This window comes from Petromyzon marinus, unplaced genomic scaffold, assembly GCF_048934315.1.
Source record: "Petromyzon marinus isolate PM22_M1 ecotype Great Lakes invasive population unplaced genomic scaffold, UKy_Petmar_22M1.pri1.0 PM_G_Scaffold_17, whole genome shotgun sequence".
Classification (NCBI taxonomy): Eukaryota; Metazoa; Chordata; class Hyperoartia; order Petromyzontiformes; family Petromyzontidae; genus Petromyzon; species Petromyzon marinus.
Genome location: NW_027422728.1, coordinates 1,277,978 through 1,290,388, shown reverse-complemented (window position 1 = coordinate 1,290,388; position 12,411 = coordinate 1,277,978). Strand labels below are relative to the sequence as shown.

Here is a 12,411-nt window from a genome sequence, read left to right as displayed (position 1 = left end):
CACAGTGTATGTCCACATTGTTGCTGAGCTCACATACGCAAGGGAGGGAGCAATGGAAAATTAATCTAAATAAACTTAAACTCCAACTCTGTGACGTCACCACTCAGCATCGGCGTGAAACGCCAGTGGGAGGTGTACCTCGCCAGTGACATCTCTGTCACCAAGGTATTCACCCTTCCCCCGTCCACCGCGCTCTTGAACGTGACGTCACCTCCGCTTGGGTCACTGCCGATATCGTTCCAGTGGCAATCCTTATATGGGCAAAGCTACGCCCAGTGACTGGTGGCTCATTAACATAATGTATCCGTTAAAGCCGTCGCGAGTTTATTGCGACAGGTTCAGCGCCCACGCCCCCATCCCTCGACGTATGGGCAGGCCTCATTAACATAATTTATTCAGTTAGAGAGCCGCTCGTGGGAGGGAAGTGACGTCTTACTACTTCCTGCTGTCGCTAGGTAACAGGAAGCTGCCGTGTGCGCGCTTGCACTGAAATCCGAGGTGAGAAATTCTCATCGTTGTGGTGGTGGTGGTCGTGGTGGTGGTTGTTGTTTACCAAGGTAGAGCCTCGCTCTCTCTCGTAGGGATGTCAGTTGAGTAGCAGCGAGCATGGGAATCGATGTCCATGTTGGAACTTTACAGCGCGGGGCCTTGCCACGCGGGGCCTTGCCTCCTGCCCTCGCCTGATTGCGTTCACTTTAATTATCTCGCTTAAGTTTAATTTGTCTTCACCCGGCTCGCCACTTTGTAACTTTGTTTTATTGTAAATATTCACGCAGTTTTTATTTTTGTTAGCAGGCCAAGCCCGCTTGAGCTGCTATACCGCTCTTGTTATCAGAAGCGACCTGCCCACAACAACACAAGGTGAGGCTTTGTCAACGTGTGTGAATGTTTTGACTTAAAACTTTGGTGACTGCAGGAATTAATATTCTTGGTTCTTTCGGTAAAGTCACGTAGATAAAAAATAAAATAAGAAAAATAAAAAAAATAAAGTAATAAACCCACGACGTTTCGATCGCAACACAAGTGGTCTTTATCTTATTGAATTTAATCTGTTATTTTTATTTTCTATCTACGTGACTTTACTGAAAGAACCAACAATACGTGCGTCAATGTATCTATCGGTCAAAGACGCTAAGCGCGTGCCGCTGTTGACTCTGAATGTGTGGAGGGGAACACCTTCACCACGGGGAGAGAGAGACAGAGACACGGATAGCCTCGGCTATGTTGATTGATCCTCGATTCATTACTTGGTGGAGTGAGGAAGAATTAATGCTGAGCAGATGAAGGTGGCCAGGCATGGTTCTGGTCACACCACCACCTGTTTACCCATGGCAGTGTGTGACAGTGTCAAGTTTGTGTTTGCAGTAAAGTCTATTAACTCTATTGCACACGGAGGTTATATCAAAACAATAGTTTATTTTTGTTTTCCTCTGGAACGCTTTGTAAGAATGGAAACAGGAGGTGAACACAGCACACACATGCAGCTGAATTCGGAACTCTTCATCCCAGCATTCAAGGACATCTGAGCCTGGATTCACACCTCTAAGTTGCGATTGAACATTAATTTCTGCATAACACAAATAGTATTGCTATGTCAGCTGAATTTAGCTCTCATAAATATTCCTTTTGTAGTCAGACAGCCGAAATTGTGTGCTTAGAGTTTTGGATTATCATTCATCTTGAAGATATGAAGGCTTCCAGGCATATTAATGACATTTGCCCTATCATTGTGTGCCCTAACAGCCCGTGGAGAGAAACCCTTCAGGTGCACTCTGTGCGGGAAGGCGTTTGCACGTTCATCAAATCTGATGAATTTGGGAAACTTTTTCACTACATCATGAATATATTAATAAGTATAGACGTGTAAGTCACGTGTGCATTCCTCTGTGCCTGACGTGTAGATGGTGTGGATTTTCTTTTTTTTCTGTCTGCAGCTGACGCTTCCTCTGCAGAATTGGTCTGATGGAGCAAAGGCACTCAGCGCAGCTCGGTACGACAAGTCAACAATGCGACCAGCGTGCATACAGCACGGACCGGACTGGAAATCTGACACGGCACCAGAGAAGTCACAAAGGAGAGAGACCCTTCAAATGTACTGTGTGTGGGAAGGCGTTTGCATGGCCATCAGTTTTTCAGAACCACCAGAGAACACACACGGGAGAGAAACCCTTCAGGTGCACTGTGTGCGGGAAGGCGTTTACACAGTCATGTAATCTTGTAATACACCAGAGAACACACACGGGAGAGAAACCCTTCAAGTGCAGTGTGTGTGGGAAGACATTTTCAGATTTATCTACTCTTAAAAAACACCAGAGAACACACACAGGAGAGAAACCCTTCAAGTGCAGTGTGTGCGTGAAGGCATTTGCACAGTCATCTGATCTTGTAAAACACCAGAGAACACACACGGGAGAGAAACCCTTCAGGTGCACGATGTGCGGGATGGCGTTTGCACAGTCAAGTAATCTTGTAACACACCAGAGAACACACATGGGAGAGAAACCCTTCAAGTGCAGTGTGTGTGGGAAGGCATTTTCACATTTATCTACTCTTAAAACACACCAGAGAACACACACAGGAGAGAAACCCTTCAAGTGCAGTGTGTGTGGGAAGACATTTTCAGATTTATCTACTCTTAAAAAACACCAGAGAACACACACAGGAGAGAAACCCTTCAAGTGCAGTGTGTGCGTGAAGGCATTTGCACAGTCATCTGATCTTGTAAAACACCAGAGAACACACACGGGAGAGAAACCCTTCAGGTGCACGATGTGCGGGATGGCGTTTGCACAGTCATGTAATCTTGTAACACACCAGAGAACACACACAGGAGAGAAACCCTTCAATTGCACTGTGTGTGGGAAGACATTTTCAGATTCATCTACTCTTAAAACACACCAGAGAACACACACGGGAGAGAAACCCTTCAAGTGCAGTGTGTGTGGAAAGGCATTTTCAGATTCATCGCATCTTCAAAGACACCAGAGAACACGCACGGGAGAGAAACCCTTCAAGTGCAGTGTGTGTGGGAAGACATTTTCAGATTCATTTGCTCTTAAAACACACCAGAGAACACACACAGGAGAGAAACCCTTCAAGTGCAGTGTGTGTGGAAAGGCATTTTCAGATTCATCTGCTCTTAATACACACCAGAGAAAACACACGGGAGAGAAACCCTTCAAGTGCAGTGTGTGTGGGAAGGCATTTGCACAGTCATCTGCTCTTAAAAAACACCAGAGAACACATATGGGAGAGAAACCCTTCAAGTGCACTGTGTGTGGGAAGACATTTTCAGATTCATCTGCTCTTAAAACACACCAGAGAACACACACGGGAGAGAAACCCTTCAAGTGCACTGTATGTGGGAAGGCATTTGTACAGTCATTTGCTCTTAAAACACACCAGAGAACACACACGGGAGAGAAACCCTTCAGGTGCAGTGTGTGTGGGAAGACATTTTCACAGTTATCTGCTCTTAAAACACACCAGAGTACACACACGGGAGAGAAACCCTTCAAGTGCAGTGTGTATGGGAAGGCATTTTCACAGTCATCTGCTCTTAAAACACACCAGAGAACACAGAAGCATCAGAAGATCCACAAGGAGTGCAGTCTGAAATCAGCTTGTGAAAGTCAAAGTGCCGCAATTATCCCACCCCTCATGAAACACGAACCGGAAGAAAATCCCAGCTTGGACACTTTTAAAGGTATCGAGGTGAAATGTGAAGAGGTGATGGTGAAATGTGAAGAAGTGATGGTGAAGAGGGAAGAAGTGATGGGGAAGAGCGAAGAAGTGAAGGTAAAATGTGAAGATGAAGATTCAACTCCAAAATGGGACCTTCACATCGATGGAGGCAACGTAAAGCAGGAGGTGAATTCTGACTGTGAGGCAGAGCGAGGCAACTCCCAGCAGTTTGTGGAAGTGGAGGTGTGGGTGGACTTCCTCCGAGACAATACAAAGTCAAGTGGAGACTCGGTAGATGTGTAAGCTTGAGATGATGTCGCTCCAATAGATGCACCTTTGTCACAGGCGTTTAATGACAAGAACGTGAAGTTGGACACTCAGTTGCTAGGTTCATCCTGCAGAGTAAGAGCGGCCAGTCTTTGTGGACCTGTCTGTTGGGTAGATCTTTAACCAGGAGCGAGAGACAATGAGCCCCCAAGCATTCACTATGTTATAATAATTGCATTTACACGGTGCTTGCTTTATCGCCTCGGCAACTCGGAGTTTTGTGTCGTACCTCGTCTGAAACACTCGAAGAGCATCCCCAAGTAGCAGCTGCCCCTGTGTGGCACAAGGTGGTGGCCCTGCACCGGCCTGCATGTGGATAAGAGCCTGTCAGTAGGGGGCGATGATTGATGCGTCATCTCAGTTGTGTAGTGTGTAGGCAATCTTGATTCGAAGCTTTCGTGCCTGCAGGAATCCACACTCTTGAGTTATTTCGGTAAAGTCACCACGTGGGTAGAAACATAACAGATCACGGCGTTTAGATCACAACACAAGCAATCGTCATCAGGTGGGACAACCACAGCAAGAGAAACTGCTGAAGTAGTAGGCGCCTACTCCAGCAGTTTCTGCTTATTGCTGCTGTGCTTGTCCCACCTGATGACGATTGCTTGTGTTGCTATCGAAACGCCGTGATCTATTATTTGTAGCGTAATGTTTTAAATTTGCTACATTTTGACCCAGACGCCAGCATGCAATGGCCTACTCGTTTTGAATGACGCAACAATAGTACGTTGTACATACACTGTTAAGTAGACGGTGCGTATTTTTAAAATAACTTCTTGTTAATACGATGTAACGTGATGCAGTCAATTTCGCTGCAGTAATTCAATGTTGGTAATATGCCCGTCAATGATTTATAATGAATACTTGTCTGATTGTGCATTTAACATTTTATCTGAGGGTCAAACATTGAATAAGTGATGTTACATTCTCTACAACACGAATTGTAGTTTTGTCTTACGTGTTAACGTAGATTTTGTCTAACTGGGACTAGAAATGCTCCTTGCTGATTCACGTCTGGATGTTCGTAACCATCGGTTGAAACAAACCCCACTGCTGTTGTTGAGACGCTGTGCACCAATAATGGTCCAATACATTGACGGCCTTCAGGCCAGGAAAGTCACAACATTGGCACACGAAGGACGAATTCACACAAGCACCCCATGCTCCGTTTTGAAGTTTTAAAATGGAACATCTTTGAATTGTGTTGTGTTTTGAATTAGATGATTTTATTTCTTCATTAAAAGCTTGTATCAATTTACATCTGGAAGACTTCATTGAAAAGGACATTTCGTGTGAATTTTCTCTCGTCATTAAGTAGATGGCCTTGCCGGGGGTTCGGTTCAATGCGGACACACACAGTGTACACACACAAAGTGTACACACACACAGTGTACACACAGTGTACACACACACAGTGTACACACAGTATACACACAGTGTACACACACACACAGTGTACACACACAGTGTACACACAGTGTACACACACAGTATACACACAGTGTACACAAACAGTGTACACACAGTGTACACAGACAGTGTACACACACAGTGTACACACACACAGTGTACACAAACAGTGTATACACAGTGTACACACACAGTGTACACACACAGTGTACACAAACAGTGTATACACAGTGTACACACACAGTGTACACACACAATGTACACACACACTGTACACACACAGTGTACACACACAGTGTACACACACACACAGTGTATACACAGTGTACACACACAGTGTACACAGTGTACACACTGTACACACTGTATACACATAGTGTACACACACAGTGTACACACACAGTGTATACACAGTGTACACAAACACAGTGTACACACACAGTGTACACACAGTGTACATACAGTGCACACACTGTACACACACAGTGACACAGTGATACAGTGTACACACAGTGTACACACACACTGTACACACACACAGTGTACACACACGCACAGTGACACAGTGACACAACAACAATCACCATTCGCCACTAAGTGGCGGTGACGTCACCACGAAGCTTGTGCCAGGCAGTGACACACACAGTGACACACAGTGACACACACAGTGACAGTGACACACAGTGACACACACAGTGTATACACATAGTGTACATACACACAGTGTACACACACAGTTTATACACAGTGTACACACACACAGTGTACACACACACAGTGTACACACACACAGTGTATACACAATAATGTCCACGTTGTAGCTGAGCTCACACACCCAAGGGAGGGAGCAATGGAAAATGAATCTAAATAAACTTAAACTTCAACTCTGTGACGTCACCACTCTGCATTACCTCATTGGCGTGAAACGCCAGGGTAAGGTGTACCTCGTTAGTGACGTCATGTCACCAAGGTATTCATCCCTCCCCCGTCCACCGCTCTCTTGAGCGTGACGTCACCTCCGCTCGGGTCGCTGCCGATATCGTTCCAGTGGCAATCCTTATTTGGGCAAAGCTACGCCCAGTGACTGGTAGCTCATTAACATAATGTGTCCGTTAAAGCCGTCGCGAGTTTATTGCGACGGGTTCAGCGCCCACGCCCCCATCCCTCGACCAATGAGCCGGCCTCATTGACATAATTTATTCACAAGCTTAGTTTTTTCGGTAAAGTCACGTTGAAGGGAAACAACAAAATAATAAATATACATAAAACAATAAAAAATTCTCACGACGTTTCGACCATAACTCAAACGGTCGTCTTAAGGTGAAGACGACCGTTTCAGGTGAAGACGACTGTTTGAGTTATGGTCGAAACGTCGTGAGAATTTTTTTATTGTTTTATATACATTTTATTATTTTGTTGTTTCTCTTCAACGTGACTTTACCGAAAAAACTAAGAATATGAATTACTGCAGTCACGAAAGCTTTAAATCAAAATATAATTTATTCAGTTACAGAGCCGCTCATGAGAGGGGCGTGTCTCTTACCCCGGAATTGACGTCATGTTACCTGCTTACACGCGTTACGTCGTGAGGTAACAGGAGGCTGCTGATCCGCGCTTGCACTGAAATCCGAGGTGAGAAATTCTCATGGTGGTCGTGGTTGTTGTTTACCAAGGTAGAGCTTCTCTCTCTCTCAGGGATGTCAGTTGAGTAGCAGCGAGCATGGGAATCGATGTCCAGGTTGGAACTTTACAACGCGGGGCCTAGCCACGCAGGCCCTTGCCTCCTGCCCTCGCCTGATTGCTTCACTTTAATTATCTCGCTTAAGTTTAATTTGTCTTCACCCGGCTCGCCACTTTGTAACTTTGTTTTATTGTAAATATGCACGCAGTTTTTATCTTCTTTTGTTACCAGGCCAAGCCCGCTTGAGCTGCTATACCGCTCTTGTTATCAGAAGCGACCTGCCCACAACAACACAAGGTGAGGCTTTGTCAACGTGTGTGAATAGGAATAGGTTTTACCCTTTTAACTGGCACAAAAACTGACACCTTTATAATTAAGGTGTCAGCTTTATAATAAAGGTGTTAGTTTTTGTGCCAGTTAAAAGGGTAAAACCTATTCCTATATCTTGTTTCTGGCAAATGAGGTCTCATAATGTAAATGCTCACCCCAAGCCCTCAATACTCTGATAGTGCGCTGTTTTTGAGTTGTACGCCTTTTGGCGTCTTCTGGTCTAACACCAGTGGAGACTAAAGGGCTCTAAGAAAAGCCGTCTCGGGTGTGGACCAATGAAATTCAAGGACAGTGCCAATATTATTATCAGTTGTCCTTTTTTGTTTGCATTTTGACTGCTTGTGTTGTGGTTATTGCAAACATGATGCCTTGAACAAAGGTGTCAGTTTTTGTGCCAGTTAAAAGGGTAAAACCTATTCCTAAAAATTGATGCTTGCAAGAAAGAAAAACGCCGAAACAAATCAATTTACCTAAATCGGATGTTTTCACTCAAGGAACTTTAACCTTACCCCACTTCTACATAAGGTCGATTTTGGTCACTCGGGGAAGGGAATAATGACGTGGCGAGCTGGAAATAGTCACGTTCACTTAGAAATTCCAGACAGCGTTAGCTGTGCAAATTTTCACGACGCCAGAGCTCAGCGTTGGAGAGGTTTTTGCTGCTTCGCACAAACAAACAGATGGAATGTTCTGCTTCATATTTAAGATAGCAGTTCTACCCGTTCTTCGCACGGAGGATATGTATTGAACTCCCGAGAAGCCAATGGCTTCATCGGCCAGGAGCGAAGCGGCACCTAAAATCTCCCGGCACGCTGTTAACAGCTCTAAGCATTGCAGAGCGCTTAACTCAGAGGTGTTGCGGGTTGACGCCAGACACTTCATGGTCATTCCCCCCCCCCAAAAAAATATACAAAAGCCTTTTTATATTTTTTACATTGTGTACAGTATGGAACATACCCACATGCCAAATTTCAAGTGTGTGGCACGTTGGGAAGTATGCTAAACATTTCGAACAGACACAAGTATCCACACATTTCCCTTTCATATATATAGATTAATCAGCATTTTGCGACCCCCACTGCCACCGTGTGGCATATTATTACGTGCCAGGGACTCTATGAGAGGACAACAGTCCGAGTCCATAATTGGCAATAAGTAATGGCAGAGCAGTTGTGACTCACAGAATTTTGCGCAGTTGCGTATACAGTACACGACTTCCCTGAAGGCAAACACCTTCAGCGAGCACAATGCCGATCACACGCGTCGAATAAAAAGCAAGGGACAAGTCATTACTTACTAACAACTCCTTACTAACAACTCCTTACTAACTAACAACCCCTTACAACTCCTTACTTACTAACAACTCCTTACTAACAACTCCTTACTAACAACTCCTTACTAACAACTACTTACTAACAACTACTTACTAACAACTCCTTACTAACAACTCCTTACTTACTAACAACTCCTTACTAACAACTCCTTACTAACAACTCATTACTTACTAACAACTCCTTACTTACTAACAACTCCTTACGTACTAACAACTCCTTACAACTCCTTACTTACTAACAACTCCTTACTTACTAACAACTATCATTTTTCATTGCTGGAGGGGTTGCCCCCCCTACCTGAAAATCCTGGCTCCGCCTCTGAGTGTGTGACAATGTCAAGTTTGTGTTTGCAGTAAAGTCTATTAACTCTATTGAGCACGGAGGTTATATCAAAACAGTAGTTTAGTTTTTTTTTCCTCTGCAACTCTTTGTAAGAATGGAGTCAGGAAGTTAACACATCACACACGTGCAGCTGAAGTCGGATCTGTTCATCCCAGCATTCAAGGACATCTGTGCCTGGCTTCACACCTCTAAGTTGTGATTGAACATTAATTTATGCATTTCTGCATAACACAAATAGTATTATTTTAAACACCCTTTGCTATGTCAGCTGAATTTAGCTTTCATAAATATTCATTTTGAAGCCAGACAGCTGAAATTATGTGCTCGGAGTTTTTGGTGAACATTCATTTTGAAGATATGAGAGCTTCCAGGATATGTGTATAACCATTTGCCCTCTCATTGTGTGCCATAACAGCCCGTGTGATGAATTTGGGACACTTTTCCACTATATCATGAATATATGAATAAGTATAGACGTGTAAGTCACGTGTTACTGTGTATATATGCTTTCCTCTGTGCATCGATACTGACGTGTAGATGGTGTGGATATTATTTTTTTCTGTCTGCCGCTGACGCTTCCTCTGACGCTTCCTCTGCAGAATTGGTCTAATGGAGCAAATGCACTCAGCGCAGCTCGGTATGACAAGTCAACAATGCGACCGGTGTGCATACAGCACGGATCGTACTGGAGATTTCACACGGCACAAGAGAACTCACACAGGAGAGAAACCCTTCAAGTGCAGTGTGTGTGGGAAGGCGTTTGCATGGCAATCTGTTCTTCAGACCCACCAGAGAACACACACAGGAGAGAAACCCTGCAAGTGCATTTTGTGCGGGATGATGTTTTCACAGTTATCAAATCTTAAAGTACACCAGAGAACACACACGGGAGAGAAACCTTTCAAGTGCACTCTGTGCGGGAAGGCATTTTCACAGTCACCACATCTTAAAGCACACCAGAGAACACACACGGGAGAGAAACCCTTCAGGTGCACGATGTGCGGGAAGGCGTTTGCACAGTCATCAAATCTTAAAGTACACCAGAGAACACACACGGGAGGGAAACCATTAAAGTGCACTTTGTGTGGGAAGGCGTTTTTACTGTCATCTGTTCTTATAAAACACCAGAGAATACACACAGGAGAGAAACCATTCAAGTGCACTTTGTGTGGGAAGGCGTTTTCACGGTCATCTGTTCTTAAAAAACACCAGAGAACACACACAGGAGAGAAGCCCTTCAGGTGCATTTTGTGCGAGATGATGTTTGCACAGTCATCAAATCTTCAAGTACACCAGAGAACACACACGGGAGAGAAACCCTTCAGGTGCACTCTGCGGGAAGGCGTTTGCATATTCATAAAATCTTCAAGTACACCAGAGAACACGGAAGCATCAGAAGATCTGCAAGGAGTGGATTCTGAAATCAGCTTGTGAAAGTCAAAGTGCCACCATGAGCCCATCCCTTGTGAAACACAAACCGGAAAAAAATCCCAGCTTGGACACTTTTAAAGTTATCGAGGTGAAATATGAAGAGGTGATGGTGAAGAGGGAAGAAGTGATGGTGAAGAGGGAAGAGGTGATGGTGAATAGCGAAGAAGTGAAGGTGAAATGTGAAGATGAAGATTCAACTCCAAAATCGGACCTTCACATCGATGGAGGCAACGTAAAGCAGGAAGGAGAATTCTGACTGTGAGGCAGAGCGAGGCAACTCCCAGCAGTTTGTGGAAGTGGAGGTGTGGGTGGACTTCCTAGACAATACAAAGTCAAGTGGAGACCTGGTAGATGTGTAAGCTTGAGACAATGTCGCTACAATAGATGCACCTTTGTCACAGGCCTTTAATGAAAAGAATGTGAAGTTGAACACTCAGTTCCTAGGTTCAACCTGCAGAGTAAGAGTGAGCGGCCAGTCTTTGTGGACCTGTGGGTTGGGGAGATCTCTGACCAGGAGCGAGAGCCTAGAAGCCCCCAAGCATTCAATATGTTATCGTAATAATTGCATTTACTCGGTGCTTGCTTAATCGTTTAGGCAACTCTGATGTTTGTATCTCGTCTGAAACACTCGAAGAGCATCCCCAAGTAGCAGCTGCCCCTGTGTGGCACAAGGTGGTGGCCCTGCACCGGCCTGCATTTATTTTTTCCACCTGAAGACGACCGCTTGTGTTACGATCTAAACGTCGTGATCTATTATTATTATTTGTTCTACCTACGTGACTTTACTGAAAGAACCAAAGAGTATGTGAACAAGAGGCTGTCAGTAGGGGGTGATGATTGATGTTTCATCTCAGTTTTGTAATTTGTCGCTAATGTTTAGAATTCGCCAGCATGCAATGGCCTACTCGTTTTGAATGACACAATAGTTTTATATTTTTTATTATTTTATTGTTTCCCTTCTACGTGACTTTACCGAAAGAACCACGAATATGTACATCCACTGTTAAGCAGACGGTGCATATTTTTAAAATAGCTTCTTGTTAATACGATGTAACCTGATGCAGGATATTTCACTGCAGTAATTCAATTTTGTTAATATGCCTGTCAATAATTAAGAATGAATACTTGTCTGATTGTGCGTGTACATGTAACATTTTGTCTATGAGGGTCAAACATTGATTAAGTATTCAAATCTAGATTGATTAAGTGATGTTAGGACAAAGTGTGTGTGTGTTTGGAAGTAACCTGTACAGATAACTCGGGTGAGACCCGTTGTTCTTGTGATACAGGTCAAAGGGTACTTTTGTGTTTCACGAAGCGTCGGCCTCTGAAGCAACTCATCCTCTTTGAAATAGGGAGCACGCTCGGATCATTCATCAGTTACAAGGCATACCACTTAAAAGTTACACGTATAGGAGGAGGTACATTCTCTACAACACGAATTGTAGTTTTGTGTTACGTGTTGACGTAGATTTTGTCTAACTAGGACTAGAAATGCACCTTGCTGATTCACGTCTGGATGTTCGTACCTATCGCTTGAAGCAAGCCCCACTGCTGCTGTTGTTGAGACGCTGTGCACCAATAAGGGTCCAAGCATTTTAGGGCCTTTAGGCCAGGAAAGTCACAACATTTACAGCACACGAAGGACGCATTCACGCAAGCGCCCCGTGCTCCGTTTTGAAGTTTTAAAATGAAACATCTTTGAATTGTGTTGTGTTTTGAATTAGATGATTCTTATTTCTTCATTAAAAGCTTATTTCATTTTACATCTGGAAGACTACGTTGAAAAGGATATTTCGTGTGAATGTTCTCTCGTCGTTAAGTAGACGATGGCCTTGCCGGGGGTTCGGTTCGATGCGGACTTTCACCTGT

The 12,411-nt window shown here is 44.2% G+C and overlaps 1 protein-coding gene across 1 annotated transcript; it reads left to right on the top strand.

Annotated features, from left to right (window-relative positions):
- The first annotated feature begins 1,962 nt into the window (after positions 1-1,962).
- On the top strand, positions 1,963-11,144 carry LOC142911172 (uncharacterized). The gene is made up of 2 exons (XM_076060279.1): positions 1,963-2,762; positions 11,135-11,144. Exons 1-2 carry the CDS (start codon positions 1,963-1,965, stop codon positions 11,142-11,144), a joined length of 810 nt encoding a protein of 269 aa, XP_075916394.1.
- Positions 11,145-12,411: the final 1,267 nt, after the last annotated feature.